Genomic DNA, 19,248 nt, shown 5'->3' with positions numbered 1-19,248 from the left:
CAATGCCATTTACTTCATGAAACATCTTTTGTCAGCTTGTGTATACTGACATAAGCTGTTAAAAAATACTGCAGTAGTTATTTTAAAATATTTTATTCAATGTGTATGGATGTGTTATAAAGTTCTGCCAAAAATTCAGATTTTGCATTAGGAAGAGGAACACATAAAACACTATAAAACAATCTAAAATATGCATTGAAGGAAGAATGGGAACACTATTGTAAGGAATGGTTTAATTTATAGTATTTATTAAATGCATATTGTTTTATACAAACATATACAATTCTATACACAATAGACAATTGCAAAATCCATTTAGAAACAATCTCAACTCACTTCATGACCAAAAAGTGCAAAACGCAGCGAGTGCATGGCTAATTCTGTAACATATGGATGTCAAATGAGCAATAATCAAATTTTGCTGGATTTCAATTTTAAACATTTAGTAACATTTGATTAAACGTTTGACTAAATGCCATTGGCATAAGATATTATATTAAAAGTATGGTTCAAAATCTGTCTTTCCCAATGCATGCATACTTTGTAACATCCATAACATGAATTAAAACGACAATAAAGGCATCAATTTTTATAAAACAATGTTACAATTTATAGCTTCACATGACCTGCTATAGGAATGAGAAACGTGAGGATGTGAGACATAAAGTAAAAGCTTCAGGGTGAGATCAGTTGCATCAGTCCAGAAAGAAGTACAATTTATCAAAATCAGAATTACTTTAAATGACTTTATTGACTTATTTCTATAAATCTGCTTAAAATATATCAGTGAATGTTAACTTATCTGGCTGAAGGGAAATCAGGTTAAATGAACTGAAGATAGAACTGACCCCAACAGTGCTTTACTTCCAGTCTTTCAGTATCATTAACTGCCTGTGTAAACAAAAATAGTCCATCTGTACCATCTATCCTATGCCTTATCTGAAACAGTCCCTTCCAGGGCAGGATACTCTGCAGAAATACACGCATGGTGTTACATTAAGGCACTTAACATTCATTCAAAACTTTGGTTTCAAAGTTTAAAGTGGTTTTTGCGTGGCCTGGGGCACATCCCCAGAGACTGTGCTACAAGGAATGTAGAATCCCCAATCCCATAAAAAATAGTACAAATTTTTTTTTACAAAAGTAAGGATCAGCACGAAAAGGAATGTAATGCACTCTCAAACTTAAAGGTTCCTACATGGTTCTTCTTTTGGACATGGTTAAACTGGTATAGGACCTTTACGTTTCGTGGAGGCTCATTTAACTTTAAAAAGGTTTTTCACATTTGCATATTTCAATTACATTGATTTATTAAAGAACCATCCACTGAAAGGTTCTTTAGGGTAGTGGTTGTCAAACTGGTCTTAAGGGGCCCCCCAAGGTGGTCCATATTTTTGCTCAATCCCAACTCCCAACATGTAGACACAGAGCAAAAATATGGACCATCTGAGGGTTCCCAGGGACTAGGTTCACAACCACTGCTTTAGGGAACCGAAAGTGGTCCTTCTATGGCATTGGTGTAAAATCCTTTTTTTTGGCACTTCTATTTTTAGTGGAAAAGGGTGTGCTACTTAAAGTGCATGGGAGCCCCAAAGGGACTCCTAGTATTATACATCATAATATGGTAAAAGTCTGTAAATTCGTGAACCTTGGTTTGCTTCAAGTGCAAAAACAATGTTATCTTAATGGTGAACAAGTGAAAAGGTCAACTTCACTAGAAATAATGGAAGACCTTGGCCTCAGAGAAATAAGGCACACAAAAATGAAAAAAAGAAAAAACAGTTACTGATTTCATGAAACGATGCCAGCGACATCACAGGTTAATATATCATTTGCTTTCGCCTGTCCAATCTGTCTGTGAAACTGACCTTGCTTGTGTGTCTTCCAGCAATGCATATTTGGCCCCAGAGTTACACTTTTTATACTTGGCATGAGGTTGAAGATGGTCGCAGGCAATGGAGTGACTACTGACTTGGACAAATTGAGCTCCTGTAAAGAGGTCAGTCCATTGAACACATCTGGGCTCACACCCTTGAGTTGCTGGTTGTTTGATAGGTCCAGAACCTGCAGGTTTCTCAGGCCTCTAAAGCTGCTGGGCTGTATTGTTGACAGCTCAAGCAGGCCGCTGAGAGACAAATAGATGAGATCTTTCATTTCCTCAAAGGCGCCCTCCTCAATGGTGGTGAAGAGATTTCCGTCCAGGTTCAGATACTGCAAGGGAATTCCTGCAAGTTTGGGCACCGTCCGCAGCCTGTTTCCTGCTAGCATCAGGCTCTTAATATATGGAGCATGACCTTGTGGATTCCTGGAGACTGTAGTGAGATGGTTATTAGAAAGGTCCAAACTAATGGGGGTCTCCTGGCCCTTGGTAGTGAAGAGATCCAGTTTAAAGTCCTGGAACATGTTGTCACTGAGGTCCACATCAGCCAGTGGAAGCCCAGAGAAACAGCCATCTCCAAGGCTCTCCAGTGCATTCTGACTTAGGTCTAGAGTCTCTAGGTAGCGGAGTTTGGAGAAAGCCTTAGGACTGACCCTGGTGATGAGGTTGTTGCTAAGGTCCAGGCTGACTAGAGTGGTGTAGCCTGGTCCAGACAGCATGGAGTCTGTGATGGAGCCGATGGAGTTGTGAGACAGGTCCAGGTGGGATGTGTCCAGAGGAATAGGGACAGGAGCAGTGCCTGGACCAACTCCACTACAGTCCACCTTGGTCAGGCTGAAGCTGTCAAACAGACCATAGCTCTCTATCTCACACCGGCACTGTGGGTGGCAATTCTTTACCTCTCCTGCAGTCACCAGAGCTAGCAAGGAGGGCAGGGTGAGACACAGTAAGGCCACCATGGTGCTCTGTGAGGAAAACACATGAAATGGATTAAGTGGTGCCTTAAGACTACCACTCACAGCACTAGGCATACAGTCTTATGCAAAAGTTTAAATACCCCTGGTCAAATTGCATGTTGCTGCATTTTTGCATTTTGTTGTGCAAATTTTAATACATAATTTCTGCAGTTAATATACTGGAAAAAATAAAACTTTAAATGTGCCATAACGTTTGTACAGGATACATTTTATGTTTTATTTTTTTTCCAATATGATATATTCAGAAACTAAACAGCACTTATGCTATGAAATGTGCACACATGTTAACTTCTTTTCACTTAGAAAATCAACAAAACCTATAATTTAACCAGGGATGCCCAACGTTTCGAATAAGACGGTGGATGTCTGGGGTAAATGGTCAAGGACTGCAGTTTTCTTTCTTTTCTTATTTTGTCCACAGTATTGAACTTTTTTTCTCCTTACTACCAGGTTTACTGCTCACCTCGCTCACTGGGGGGGGGTGGCTTCCAAGTGGGAATACCTAAGCTCCCACAGGCCACCCCATACCTACACCCCTGATTTCTGTACCATTATACTGGTATTGGTGTCATACAGCTTTGTTAATTTTTAGTTTTAGTGGCATTGATATATAACAAAAGCAATGTATGTGATTTACTGGTGATTTATACCATTTTTGAAAGAACAGTTCAAAGCACATAAAACCAAATAACTAATATGTTTCCTTTCTGGAAATGTGGTGTCTGACAGCTTAACATTTACAATAAGATGTAAGATTCAGGTTCATGTAATTTTAGGCTACAGAGTCAAATCAAAACAAGCTATGACATGTTTGGAAGACATTCTTTTAGCACTGAGGACCAGTATGCAGGAAACCTAGATATTTTTAGAAAATATTTTTATCCTGGATTTTATCAGCACACAACAGCTGTTTTTTGTTCTCGTAGCTTCTTTGTGTGGATGACTGGGTATCATGCAAAATGAGCACTATATGAAGCATTTTAAGATCATGCAATTTAATATGTATTTCAAAGTCAAAACATTTTTGACACAGTCAAGTATATTTTATTATTTTCTGTCAGAACAACAGATTTTGTAGTGGTAATGAGTATAACATATGTCCCAGAACAGGCTGTTGCAGCATGTTGAGTAAGGTCATGTAAACGTTAGTGTAAGGCCATGTAAACAAGCTAGCCCAATAAATTCCTGTCCTCTGAACTTATCTAGGATACATAATACTGTATTATTTGGTACCCATAATTTAAACCAATCCACACCTTATACTTACTTTTTAATACTTATACATACATACATATTTGGTGACAAGTGTGCATAGGCAATATTTTAAGGCCAGCATGCTCAAGTATCCTTATCTAAGGCCAGAGCAAGATACTATATTGTATAATACAAGACTACCCCAAAACACTTTCACATAATAATTACAAAGAAGTCAATTAAACAGTCCTGAACATATCGTTGGTGGCAAAACAAAATCTCAAAATTTCAAAAAAGCAATTCATAACTTTCAGTATAGATTAATATAAAGAGATTTTATTCTAAGTAATTTTGACTCCCTTTGTAAAGGACAGCTAGCATTTTCAAATTATGGACAAAAGACAAAATGGAGAGACAAGGTTTTGTTCCAACAGTGACAATATACAACATGTATATTTACAGTGAAGGGGAGTTTGTATTATAGTGTATTTTCCCTTTAACTCCTGAAGCAAGAGCAACTTGCCAGCCCTAATTTCTTAACTTCCTTGGCTCCCAGAGGACTTGACCTAATTCTGATGATCAAAGACTGTATTCCATGTTTTTTCTTCTTCAATTACAGTAGATTTTCATGGTTAGAAGGATGTAAGCCTTTTTTTAAGGCATGAGTGTGAGATGCTAGGGTTCCTCATTAAGTTGATGATGACAAATATGCAACAACACTGTTGTTTTGATACTTAAAACGATGAACTGTATGAACCTCACTACTGAACTGTGTTAGGTCAAGCCATGGTGCAATTTCACAAGCTAACTCACAATACTAACTAGGCACTTACTGTCATATAAATGACCATAAACCAAAGTATACATTTCAGTCCTTATTAAAAAACTATAAAGTACATACCTCTTGAGATGCTCTCTGAACAGAAGGTGTACTGCACTGAGTTCTGAGAGTTATGCCAGCAAATGGGCTTTTTGTTTAGGCACATGACCTGAACTTAAACCTAATTGCCTGACTGTGTCATAGTGTAAACACTACTGTACACACACTGATACTGGACAGAGGTGATCTATGACTCCCAAACAGTGGGCCAAAAGATATGTCAGCATGAGCTAGCATAAAGCTGATTACAAATTAGTGGAAAGGTGCAAGCTTGCATGTTGGAGGGTAACACTCCACTTTAATGGATAGCTATCACTTAAGCTAATACACCACGGTCTTTGGCTAAAGGTTTGCCCTTATGTAACCTGGTTGTATAACACTACAGGTACAATAAAACACTTGAGTGCACTGCGATGACAGTTGACCATGGATTTTATCACACATTGTTTATTTCCCTCAAAAGCTCGATCATGTATAAACTGTGGATAAAGGTGAAGGCTCTCACGCACAAATCAGAACTTTTTCAAAACAGTTATTTCTCTGTTTTCCTGTCCTCGCTGACTGAACCCATGGAAAAGGGTGTTGGTGGCAGTTGCTATCACCGCTTGGCTTGTTGTTTCAGTGACTTCACTCTATTGCCACAGGAGAGAGAGAGCAAACGGATGTCTAAGTGTTCTCCAAATAAACTTTTGCCTAAGCCTTAATGCGTGTTCCTCCCTCCTATGGAGATTAGTGGCTACAGCCAGAAATGTCTGAGTCCTTCTTAATAGGCACTTTTTAAAACTTTTAAATACGGTTTTGAAAAAGCCTGACCAGAGCCATTCTTAAAGGAACAGTTCAGCGAAAATCACATTTACCCAATTACCCCAAACATAGCTGGTCAACCAAGACATGTTTGGTGTCTAAAATTTGCTTCTGTAGTTTTGTACTGAAGTTATGAGGATAATGTAACAGATTTTTAATAACATAGACCTTCTTTACTTAGCTACATTAGTAGGCCTGGATTATCAAGCTATCAGCCCCTGGGCATAAATGTTTGGTGGGCTCCTACATCTTTTTTGGGTGGTCAGTGATTTTTTGTATGATATCACAACAGGCTACACAAGGCCTACGCAGCACCACAATAGCAGCACACTGACTGCAGTGTTGGGCACGTCACCACTATGAAATGCATTTTTTTTTTTCAATGCAGAGAAAACAAAAGCAAGATCACGCACACATTAATGAGGACATAGCTTAACATAAACCCAACAAACAATGCAAGACTTCCCTAAAGCATGCGTCTGTTATTGACAAGCAAAACATCAACCATAATGAAGACAAAATAAATTAAAATCGGATAGCAGAAATGTACAAAAACAGAGAAAAAAGCAGCAAACTTAAAAACCCAATCCATCAAGCAGTCTAGCTAAAGCATACTGCCACTCGGGTGGTTGACATATATACATATATATTTATATATGTGGCTTTGGAAATAGGCATATTCTACTCTGTAGAAGTTTCAGTTCTCGCTTTTACAGATCCACCAGACACATCTTTTGAATACCTGGAGCTTCTGATTCACATATCTCAGGAACGTTAGCTCACTGCTAAAAAATTAAAAGCTTAACCGAGGTAATGGAGGGTAGTTTAATGGTTGCTAAGCAGTGATTTGAGAAGAAAATGAAGCGGACGTTTAGGAAAGACACGCAGAGAATGAAGATTATGATCGGCTGTCACACAATGACAAATTACACCGTGTCCTAACAGCAAGTGAATGTTCAACGGTAGTATTGCATTGCGTTGCAAAGCCTTCATTACGTTTACACTGGAACTTCAAGTGCGCGTGTCAGGTAATCAGCATATCAACTTCCATCGGTCCTGACCAGCATGCCAGCACCCAAAACACAACATATGCTAGTGACCAGTTACGCTGCTTTTTTCTAAAAGGGTCATTTAAACATTACAGCAAAAATAATTATTCAAATCCTGAATAAACACTAAAGCACACATCCTAATACCAACATCATGAAGCTTTGTGAAAGAAGTAACTTTAAAACATAAAAGTGCTGGAAGTATGGTGACCACTGCAAGAATTTCCAGTCGAGTGGTTTAAATCCTTAAATGGTCAAAGGACTCAGGTTTAAACATTTATTACATGCTTCTAAAACTCTGAGCTTGCAATGTAGACCATGAAGCTACTAAATAATGAGCCTTATGATGTAATAAAATTGAGATTTTATGAGGTTAAAGGACTATCAACGTCCTGTACAGACAGATCACTCCTACGTGTAAAGCAATAAAACAAGTATGAGCATCTGACATCACAGGTTCAACTTTGTATGCCACGTGCTAAGAAAGAAATCCATGAAATTAAAATAAAGGCCCAGGACATGGAAAACTAAATTTCCCTTGCTTTTTGAAATAAAAGAGATTAATGTAACAAGTAAACATTGCCAAAGACATTGTTAAAGTTTCAAGACATGCCATACCTTATCCACACAGTCCATATATGAAAACTAAGTTGCAAAAACAGCCCATTTTTAACTAACTGTTCCTGTGATGTCATGAAAAAACAAAACATTTACATATATCTACCTATCCAGCCTTCAGCAGTTTGGCCCTGCCCATTCATGTTGAAGTTATAAGGAGGAGGAGAATACAGGGCAGGGATAAAGTGAGGTTTGAAAATGATCATAAGTGGGCCACAGAGACAAAAAATAGAACACAAGAAAAATGAAGGATATTAATTATAGCACTTATATAGCACTTTCAGCATATACAGAGTCTTACTTCAACATAAAATGCAACTGACACCTCATTTTTGTGGTTTTTTCACTTTCATTAGTGAAAATCCTGGAAATCAGCAGAGAAAAAACAGAAGGGACTGGATGAGATACCTTCAAAGTACTTATGACAGAAGACATCTGGCTGTTTCATGGGGATCATGACCTCTCCAGGTGTTATCTCAACTAACCTTCTCTTAAAACTAACAGGAGCGTAAGCGTTTTGAGGTATTTAAACAGTGAATGCTCTAAAAAAGCCACAAAGCAATTTTCAACCACATATTTTCTTCCTAGAAATACTAGGAAGGCCTCGGGGAAATTACCTAAGGCCTGCCCACAAACGTTTCACAAATCATTCTTTCACAAAGCCTCAGCTACACTCTCAGAAATAAAGGTACGAAACTGTCACTGGGGCAGGACCCCTCTTGTCACTGGGGTGGTTCCCTCAAGGGTCCATCTCTGTACCTTTAGTCAGGGAACATAACTGTACATAATCCATTGAAATATTTTCTAAGTTGTACTGACTCCACACACCCCGTCTCGGCTCCAGGCTTTTTATTTTACTGTTCTGTTTTAAAACATTAGGTTATGAAAAGGTATAAATACATACTTTTCACCTGGAAAAAATATACTTAAGGTACACAATTGGACCTTAAAACCACTGTTGTACCTTTGAGGGAACATTTACATTGTTTGTACCTAGATAAACAAAAAAATGTACCTGCACAGAACCTTTATTTCTAACAGCGTAGAAGTTGGTTCTGATGCTCATCTGGGCTGTTTTGGGCTGTTTTCTTCAAAAGAACTGTTTTCAATATTACAATAATGTCTACATTTTTACTGAACCTAACTCACATGTGGTGTTTGTGGATGCATAATTGTCAAATACAGAGCACTGTTAGAACGATGAATCAAAGCAGCTCACCCCATGCTGTTGAGAGAACTGAAGCGAGTTCTCAACTATTTAATTAGCAGACAGCAGACATCCTAATCCAATAAAGCTGAATGAATGCACCACCTTAAGAAGAGTCTGATTTAATATGAGCTTACGCTGGTGGAGCTTAAAACAGTCCAGCACTATAAGCTTTGGAAAAGCTTATAATTCAGTGACTATGTTATACATTTCCTCCATGTTGTAACAGACATGACATAATAATCTTGATATGCACTAAGTGTGATTTACAAGCTTTTGTCTTACCAATGCAAGCATCTCTTTATGTGTAATGTTATGGCAAAGATCTTTAATTCCTAAAAGTCTTCAGCAAACATGTAGACAATAGTAAGTAGAGACGTCACAGCTTTCTCATCCCACCCTTCTGTAAATCACTCACAAAGAAGGTGTAAAAAATGTATAATGAGTAGCTACAAGCTAACTTAAACTGTCTGACAAAACTATCTATGTTGTTCTGGGACAGATTAAAGGGGAATTACACCAATTTTTCAAAATGTCTCCATAATTCAGTGGTTGAAATGTAAACAATGTCATTCAGGGTGGTTTGATCCGAAATGGTTCATCTGTAGAGAAACTTACTGACTCTGATTTATTTACAGTGGTGGTAATAGGAACCAGAGGTCCTGACGTCTACAACACAAATATAGACATTTTATTTAATATCCAAAGCCACCAATGTACACAAGTCTTCTGAGGTTTTTTAATGTAATGTTGATGATGGTAAAATAGTGGTAAATCTGAAAAAAAGAAAAAACAGAGTTTTCTTTGGAGATCATTTTGCCTCAGAACACCCTTCATGTATCCCTCCACCATAAACAGTTCAGAATAAATTGATTAAAATACATTTTAGGCCAAAACTTATCTCAAAATTACTGTAAAACAATGTCTCGGGCATCAGACAGTGTATTCATAACCATTTAATGTAATAACTGTCTGTGATCAGATGTCTGGTTCCTATCACTACCGCTGTGAACAATTCTGACTTACTAAGTTTCTCTAGAATTAAGCATTTCGCACCAAACTAATCTGAATGACTTTGTTTACATCTTAACCAACTTAACCAACAGAATATTTGAAAAAAATCAAAGAGTTCCTCTTTAAAACACACTGCGGTAAAAAGCTCTAAATGATGTTTTAACATTTAAAACTACTGAAATCCTGTGTCCTGGACGTAAACTAAGGGTGCCCAAAATGCAATATTTGTAGTGGGCCATGGGCCAAAAAGACAATATACAAATTAATAAATTAACATAAGAATTAGGAGAGTAAACATCCACTTGGGCCAACTTTGGCACATGGGTCAAACTTTGGGCGGGCCATCCATAAACCCTTAGTTAACATCTTCTCTCTTGGGTGGTTCAAATTAATTCTGTTTAGCACTTCGGCTGTTTTACTGTTGCTCACACCTCTCACTTTGGAGCTTTTGCATTTTGTTTTAGATTAAAAAGTTAAGCTAACAAGCTTCAGTTCCTATACTGATAGATGCAGGATGTACTAGTTCCACTGCAGCTATACAGGGATAAAATTTACCCAAGTATATTTGTGAGGAAATGAATCTACTGTTTACTCGATTACGTTTTGGTCATTAACATTTAGTTCCTAATTCCTTTTTTTGTTGTTGTTTATTTCATTTTCTCCTCTTGGTTCAGTATCTGGGCTGCTTTACTGTTCGACTTTCAGTTTGGCACTTTTAATGGTTTATTTGAGACCAAAAGGTTCCCAAAGAGAAAAGAACAGTGCCAAATAGTTCCTAATGCTGATAAATGCTGTATGTTCTAAGGAGTTTTGCTGCAGTTCTATAGGGAACTCAATACTATGAGTTTTCAGCCTAATTCTGCTGCACTCAAGCTTTTTGGTAGCGACTTTTACTTCAACTGGAGTCATTAATTCAGTGAAGTCAGAACACTTTTACTGGAGTTTGGGTTGAGGCCACTCTGCCCACCTCTGAGAGCAGTACGTAAGCAGGCTACGTGCCGACGTTAAGATGATGAAAGACTCTGTCACAGTTTAAGAAGTTGCACTTTAGCATAAAAATAAGACACAGCTGATCAAAAGTGGGGGTAATGAGCATCTGTTCACCTTTAGTGCCGGTAGAAATCTCAGTATCGATCCGCCTGACTGCTGCAAAATGTCAATAAAGTATGTGAACGATATTTACAGTTTGACACGAAATGTGTTGGTTTCTACGTGCGATCCTCTGTTCAACAAACGATCCGCGACAAAGTTAGCAGTCTTTTCTAACTTCTCTGAGACACTCACCACGCTCCTCCGCCGCTCCGCTCCATGTCCGTTGGATTGCATTCACTTTTTTGAAGGAGGATCTAAACGCTGCAGTCGAGTTTCGCCTACATTGTAGAAACAGCCTCGTCCGTCACATTTCTCTTATCCAGACGACGCCACACCAAACGGGAAGGTTGGCTTTAGAGGGTGAAGGGAAAGCAGACCAAAGCCCATAGTGCGAGTCTGAGACTGGAGACTGGGTGTGTAAGAGTGTAAGTTAGAGCTTCTGTGTAAGAGCCTCGCCCACCGTGGCTCTCTGAGAGTGGTGAAGCAGCCTGAACGCGCACACGCTCTGGAAATGCAGCAGACTAGGTTCACTACACTGTAAGAGCCTGTGCAGATTTGATTGAACAGATCATTCATCAGTGATCGACTGTGGACCTTTATGTTGAACCTTCATGTTGACCCTTGTTTTGAGCCATTTCCTTATGTTGCATCAATCCCTGACCATTTATCTATCTATCTATCTATCTATCTATGTATCTGTCTATCTATCTACCTATCTGTCTGTCTGTCTGTCTATCTGTCTATCTATCTATCTATCTATCTATCTATCTATCTATCTATCTACCTTTCTGTCTGTCTGTCTGTCTGTCTATCTATCTTTCTGTCTGTCTGTCTGTCTGTTATGGACATTTATTTTGAAAAGCCCCTTATTTTGAACTGTTTCCTGATTTTAGAAAAATGGGTGTATGTTCCAAACCCCTAAGGGTTAAACAGCTGCGCAACATCTGTATCCCCTCCTTTCTGAGCAAGCTGAACTTTTTTTCACATGATGTACTTAGTTCACACTGTAGAAAGTTAATGTTCATGATTTATGAGCTGAGAAAATTGATCCAAAACATTTCATAAAACTTGAAGATCGTCACACAGTGGCTACTGAGCGTATGGTGTTCATTTTTTCACATATCCTCCCTCGACTTTAGAATGATGTGCATTTCCTCTGCACTACATTGCTGGCAACAGTGTACTTTAAATGCTATAATACTGCAACTTGCAATAAGGTGTATTGTAGAGCAGGTAGACCTGTTGGATGATTAAAGCTGGTCTAATTCAATGCTGTCCTGTTTCTGTTTGAAACAGATACATGTTTATGCAGAACAAACAGCACTGTATGGTTTATTATGCACTGTATGCATGTGTCTTATTATTCATAGTATGCGTATACTTGTAAGTATGCTGTACTGGAGTAATTGTGTCTGTTTATTAGTCTGAGAAAACCCAGTTTGCACCTACAAGCATTAAAGGCAGATGAAGAAAATACAAACCAGATAAGCAAGAGTCCTCCAGCTTGTTTACAAAACTAAAATAGCCTCAGTTATTATCATAACATTGTCTACGCTATCAATAACACTTCATGCTGCTTTTGTATAAGAACTGCTTTGATGTGTTTATAGGCCACAGAACAGTATTTCTGTTTTACTGTTCTTGTTGGTATACTATGTAGACACACCTTATACTGTATATCCTTGCACAGAAAAAATACAGGCCAAAATAATTTCCATTCAATGATCAATTACTTATTAAAAAAACAAACAAACAAAGACCCCACACAAATTTATATAGTTTAGTCTTTTCACTACAGAATGACACTCTGTACTATCGGTGATCATGTTTCTCTTGATTATATCCTGTACAGTTTGAACACCCCTGGTCAAATTACATGTTTTGTTGATTTTCTAAGTGAGAATAAGTAACACATCCGCTACAGAGAACACATTTAAACATGAATTTTTCTGCAATTTTTTTCCGAATGAACAACTTTGCAGAATTTTTTTTTATTTGCTGAGTTTAACATACTGAAAAAAAATGTAATGTGCCATAACTTTTGCACAGGCCACATTTTGTTTTTCCCCAATGTGCTGCATGTAACTGAATTAGAGTTAAGAAAAGCCATAATGGTAATTATTAATTATTCATTTTTAAATGATTAGAAATCAGTGTTGTTTTTTTTTCACACAGAAGTAACAAGTATCAGTTTGACAAATTGTTGGCTGTTACTTCCTCACTCGCTATTTGTCATATTTCTGCAATTTCATGGATATGAACAACCACAAGTATTGTGAAGAAGTAAAATCGAGCATGTGACTAAAACGGTAACACGATCAGAGCATCTGTGAAAATGCATCTCCCAGCCCCACCTAGTGGTGAAAACATCTCTGCTCTTGACAGGATGCACTGATGAATCAGACTCACAATCACTTTACTTCTCAAGTATGATGCACATCGAGGAGTTTGTCTAGGTGAGTTCTCACATGTGTGACATGTAAGACAAATAAGGTAAAAACACAGTAAATAGAATAAAGAATAAGAAAGAGTAATAAAAGCCAAAGTGGGATAAGCTTAAAGAGATGTGTGAATATCTGTACATATGCAGAAGTGAATATCTACACAAGTGCTGGTCTGAGGAGACATAATATAATATAATATACATACATACATACATCATCTAAACCGCTTATCCTACTGGGTCGCGGTGGGGTGCTGGAGCCTATCCCAGCTGTCATTGGGCGAAAGGCAGGATACACCCTGGACAGGTCGCCAGTCCATCACAGGGCAGACAGACAGACACACACAATTACACACACTCACACCTAGGGGCAATTTAGCATGTCCAACTGGCCTGACTGCATGTTTTTGGACTGTGGGAGGAAACCGGAGGAAACCCACGCAGAACATACAAACTCCACACAGAAATGACCCTGGTCACCCGGCCGGGAATCGAACCCAGGCCATTCTTGCTGTGAGGTGACAGCGCTACCCACTGCGCCACCGTGCCACCATAATATAATATAATATAATATAATATAATATATATAATATAATATATAATATAATATAATATAATAACTGTGTACAGCATTGTAGCGCCTTGGCAAAGAAGGAGATACAGGGCAGGCCATGATTTCTGCTATGAGAAGTGCTGTTTATTAACGTCAGCAGAAAAGGCACATAAACACATCTGGTAATAGCTGGAAAGGTCACTGATAGCCATAGCTCTTCACTCTATGGTAAACACAAGACCCACGCTAACTAACCCACAGCCCAAACAAAATAACACAAATAACACATATCTTAGACCAACAGAACAATAACATCAACAAAATTAAACAACAACAATGTCCCTTTTCGGCATACCCTGTTTTTGGCATACCACGCCCCCACAGCTCCTTTCCCAAAACTGGATTCAGGTTCTGCTGCTACAGTATGTTACAGGATGATATGAACATTTGTAAAAAAATGAACATTTGTACAACTGTGTAAATGAGTATTATGTTACAGAAGGAGTTATGCTGTAATACAGTAAAAGAAGTCTGTTGGTTTCTATTTAAAATTAAAGTGCAAGGTGGCCACAGTGGTCAATGAGTGCTACAGCTCTGCCTTGTTACAGACTAAGGCTTATTATTCAGTAATTACAGGAACTTCAATGCAAACTGGTTGAGCTATTCTTAGGTTTTAGAAGTGTATAATAAAACTGCCCTGGTCCTGTAAGAGGTTCAAATCTTTAGACACTGTGCACATTAAATATGAAATGATGTAAATGTTGACAGGCCTTCCTTTCTCATCTTGGTGTCATGAAATCCTCTGTTCTTATTAGAATACAAACCCACATAGCAAGGAACGTGTGGATTTGAGTTCAGTTCACAGGTAAATAGATAGCATCAAGATGAGAATTGACAAAAATTAGGTAATCATGATAAAGGGATGCATGTAAGCAAATGAAACAAACAAACATGCAAACAATAAAAATCATGCACTTATTATTTGACCTCTCAGGCTACATTTGTATTTACTGAACTAGATGAAGCTGTGCCAGAGCTCTTATGTTTTAGCTAATAGATCTTTGCAGTCTTTCCAGGTTCTTCATATCAGTTCAAAATCATTCATTGCCTTTAAAGTCTACATTTGTATTTACTTAAAGGGGAATTTTACCAAATTTTCTGTAATATTCGATGGTTAAGATGTAAATAAAATAATTCAAAATAGTTTGATATGAACTGCTCCAATCTAAATGATTTGTTCACAGTGGTGGAGATAGGAGGCAGACATCTATAGCCTCCAAATCTACCTCACAGAAAGTTATTAAATAAAATGGTTATGAATATATTGACTGACACCCAAGACATTGTTTTGTGATAGTGTTGCTGCCAGAGTTTGTCCTAGGTGTAGTGTGGAAATTGACAATGGTGCTATGAGGAAAAATAGTGAACAGATTTATTTAATTTACCATTATTTTACAAGGAACAACTGTTACATCTCTTACTAAAAGCAATATAAGCAGTTGCTTTAGACCACAAAGGTACATGGTGAACCTTTCAGTGTTTTTTTTTTGTTTGTGTATCGAACACTGAGACAAATGATTCATGACTGAGTGAAGTGATAGTGGTTGCACACAAAGAAAAAATGCTACATCAACACAATTGCTTTCTATAGCTTCACTTGTTTTGACAATTATTGTGTTCATGTACTATATTTTATTTATGTGCAACCACTTGACACATTTTAATCACATCAATTCCAAGTGCTGTTTTTTCAGCGTATGTAACTGTGTCATTGACAGGAAACAAATATCTCTGAAGACAAAAATGATGACTTGCATCCAAAAAATCAAGCAAAGTTTGAAGTGTATGAACGACATCCCATATAAACATAAATCATATTAATGTGTATTCATTAATTTAATTAATTATTAATTTAAGATACAAGAACTTTTGAAAAACCATCTCACTCACCAACCGCTCACGAACTGTTCGTAAGAAGACATTTCTTCTTAAAGCCCCCTTGCACAGATTCTGACAATCACCAGTGTTTTCTTATTGGGGATTTGTTCTTAGGTAAGAACAGAATCTGCACACACTCAAGAGCACAAAGGTGTGAACAATTATGCGGTTTAAAAACACGTCATGAATCTTACGTAGACTATTTCTTAAGACCTTTCTCAGGAACTAATTAAAGAAAAAAACTTAGAAAGTTATTGGTGAATGAGGCCCAGTGTGCATACAGGCGAATGCTCTCATATTAGGCAAACAGCAACAGAACTGTCCAGCCCAGTGCTGCTCAACAACAGCTGGAGTAGAAGGTCGCTTATAGCCATGAGATTTCTCTCTATAGCAGAAACACAACCCCACACTAACTACCCCAAACCCAACACAATAGTCTAACACATAAATGCATCTCAAACCAACAATGGTAACATAAACAACAACAACAACAGTAGCATCTTATTTAATGGAGAGGGGGAGGCACACAGTGCAGCTTAGCATACTATGCCCCTAAAGCCCCCTCTGAATTGTGGATGCCACATTGTTATTATTAGTGGCAGTTAATTAGTAGTATTAGTATTATTATTACTACACATAAATACACAAATTATTTTTAAGCATACATGTACAAAAATACATTATACATAAAAACTATAAGGTTGACTAGTTGTTTGGATGCCTTAGACCTGTAAAAAGATGGTTCTTCAGGAATTCTTTAGTACAGTAAATGGTTCTTTATAAAACCATGAACATTTAAAGACCCCTTTGTATTATTAAAGGGTTCTTTGCATCTTTAAATGGTTAAATGTGCTGTAGCTTATATGTAGAACCTGATTAAAAAAGGGTCATATGTAGCACCAAAAAGGGTTCTCCTGTTGTTACAATGTCAAGCCTGTAACAATAGAAGAACCTTTTTGGTGCTCATGGTTTGAGTGTTCATGTTTCTATATTAAAACCATTTTCTTTACTAAGGAACATTTGAAGAACCACCTTTTTAAGTGGCCACCTTTTTAAATAACTGTTTACATCTCAATGACTGAATTTTGCAGAAATTTTGGAAAATTGGTGGAATTCTCCTGTAAGTAGACTTGATTATGCTAGATTGTTTTTTTATACAATAAATCCTAACAGTTGTTTTAGGAACCTCATATCAGTTTGGCTTCCGCTCTTAGCACATTTTGCAACAGATAGACAAAACAAAACAAAGACAACAAAACCCAAAAATAGCCTTATTATATATAAGCAGATAATAAGCAAAGATGTAGACAAGCAAGCAGCCACACAGACACAGACAGGCAGTCAAATAGACTGGCTTAGAAATAGAAAGGCTTAAGTGTCTTTATATTCATCAAGCAGATACTTAGACACATGCATACACTGGCTGTTTGTCAAGCAAACCATCATACAAACAAAGAGACAGACATACAGACAGACTGTCAGAAAGGAAGGCAAGACAGCCAAGTTGGGAAAAAAATGTAAAAACTAAAATAAACAAATTTGTGCAGTAGCAGATGGGCTAATCAGTAACTGTAAACCTATATTAAAGACAAAGTGCTCCTATATGGTAGATGTTTATGAATAAATGGTCATGAATGTAGCTAATAAACTCAGAGTACATTAAACCAGACTGGCTCTGGAAAGTTTGGTCTGTTATACTAACCAGTACTAGGTAGATGAGGCCCAACCTCACAGTAATTAAATGTGAAAATGATTATAATGATTACATGAGATTTCTCTCTATGGTAGAAACACAACCTCACACTAACTAAACCCAACACGATAAAACAGTCTAACACATAAACACATCTCAGCCAAACAATGGTAACATAAGCAACAACAACAACAATAACATCTTATTTAATGGAGAGGGGGAGGCGCACGATGCAGTTTAGCATACCAAGCCCCTAAAGCCCCCTCTGATTTGCGGAGCATATAGGTGTACGCCACACTATCAGTATTATTATCTTTAGTAGTTGTATTAGTATTGTACATAAAGAAATGCATGATTAAAGTGTTCTTTGCATCATTACATCATTGAATGAGCTGTAGAAGGTTCTATATAGACCCAGTTTTCAAAAAGGGTTCTATATAGCGCCAAAAAGCGTTCTCCTATTGTTACGATGTCAAGCATTAACAATAGAAGAACCCTTTTAGTGCTCATAATTTGAGTGTTTATGTTTCTCTATAGAACCATTTTCTTTACAAAGGAACCCTTGAAGAACCATCTTTTTTAAAGTGTGTATGAATGACTGTTTACATCTCAATGACATTTTATTAGATTAGAATAGATGTTTTTTATATAGTAGATCCTCACAGTTGTTCTTGGAACCTCATATCAGCTTGGCTTCTGCTGTGAGCACATTTTGTAACAGACAGACAAAACAAAATAAAACAAAACAAAACAAAACAAAACAAAACAAAACAAAGAAAACAAAACCCCAAAATAGCCTTATTATCTGTCCTCAAGCTACAGTGAGCCCTTTATTTTCCAGGTCATAGATCCATGCAGATTGTCCAGGTACTTTGCATCAGTTAGGGCTCCATTGTTTGCATGTTTTGAAAGTTGTGGTGGAGCCGATGTGCTGCTAAATGAATGCACGTAAATAAAAGCACACAAGAGACAGATAAACTGTCAGTCAACCACAGGACAAGAAAACAGTTTAGTGGTTCAGTATTAATGGGCAGGTTCATATCAGCAGGCAGACTGATAAGACAATAAGCAAAGATGCAGACAAGCAAGCAGCCACACAGACACACAGAGAGACAAATAGACTGGCAGGAAGATCAGATATAGGGACTGGAGGTTGCAACAGACAAGCAAGGAGTCAGATGGCTTAAGTGCCTTTACATTCATCAAGCAGATCCTTAGGCACATGCCTACACTGGCTGTTTGTTAAGCATACCATTACACAAACAAAGAGACAGACGTACAGACAGGCTGTCAGAAAGAAGAGCAAGACAGCCAAGTTAGGAAAACTGTAAAAAACAACCAAACAAACAAATAAATAAATATAAAACTAGTGAGCCAGACAAACATAAAGACAGAAAGATGAGCTTTCACACCAACCAGATTTGCATGTAATCCTTTGCTATAAACCTAATATCTAGGCAGTGTTGGTCCTATTTTGGCCTCTCCATTGATGGATGATGTAAAGGGGGGCTTATAATTTGTAGCAACAGATGGGCTACAATCAGTAACTGTAAACCTATATTAAAGATTAAGTTCTCCTATATGGTAGATATTTATGATTGAATGGTCAATGAATTTAGCAACAAGGTAGGTGTAGCTAATAAACTTGTGTATTACAGAGTACATTAAAGCAAGCTGGCTTAGGGAAGTTTGATTTGTTATACTGACAAGTACTAGGTAGATGAGGCCAAACCTCACAGCAGAGAGAAGTGAAAAAAATACAATGATGTTCAGAGAACAAAGATAGTTAGTTTTCTAAGCTATTGTTAATGAGGTTTTGAACAGTTAACCCCTTAAAATCCCAAGTTTATTACATATTAAGGCTTATTTATCAGTAACTGCAGCGACTTCAATGCAAACTCGTTAAG

General features: G+C 37.5%; 1 protein-coding gene across 2 annotated transcripts; it reads right to left on the bottom strand.

Moving 5' to 3' along the window:
- Nucleotides 1–221: 221 nt before the first annotated feature.
- tsku (tsukushi small leucine rich proteoglycan homolog (Xenopus laevis)) lies at nucleotides 222–11,178 on the bottom strand. Of its 2 annotated transcripts, none has more exons than XM_036564749.1 (2): nucleotides 10,907–11,178; nucleotides 222–2,844 (listed from the first exon to the last, which is right to left on the bottom strand). In XM_036564749.1, exons 1-2 carry the CDS (start codon nucleotides 10,946–10,948, stop codon nucleotides 1,792–1,794), a joined length of 1,095 nt encoding a protein of 364 aa, XP_036420642.1. In that variant the 5' UTR covers nucleotides 10,949–11,178; the 3' UTR covers nucleotides 222–1,791. The 2 variants fall into 2 exon arrangements, with proteins under 2 accessions (XP_036420642.1, XP_036420643.1); XM_036564750.1 differs by lacking the exon at nucleotides 10,907–11,178 and adding an exon at nucleotides 4,952–5,719.
- Nucleotides 11,179–19,248: the final 8,070 nt, after the last annotated feature.

This window comes from Colossoma macropomum, unplaced genomic scaffold, assembly GCF_904425465.1.
Source record: "Colossoma macropomum unplaced genomic scaffold, Colossoma_macropomum, whole genome shotgun sequence".
NCBI lineage: Eukaryota > Metazoa > Chordata > Actinopteri > Characiformes > Serrasalmidae > Colossoma > Colossoma macropomum.
The sequence above is the reverse complement of the archived record's forward strand: the minus strand, read 5'-3'. Positions and strand labels throughout refer to the sequence as shown.

Bases quoted from the DNA above. Each gene is read 5' to 3' on its own strand.
- tsku (XM_036564749.1), bottom strand. From the start codon at position 10,948: ATGCAATCCAACGGACATGGAGCGGAGCGGCGGAGGAGCGTG. The intron at 2,845-10,906 runs GTGAGTGTCTCA...TTTTCCTCACAG, and splicing joins CGGAGCGGCGGAGGAGCGTG to AGCACCATGGTGGCCTTACT.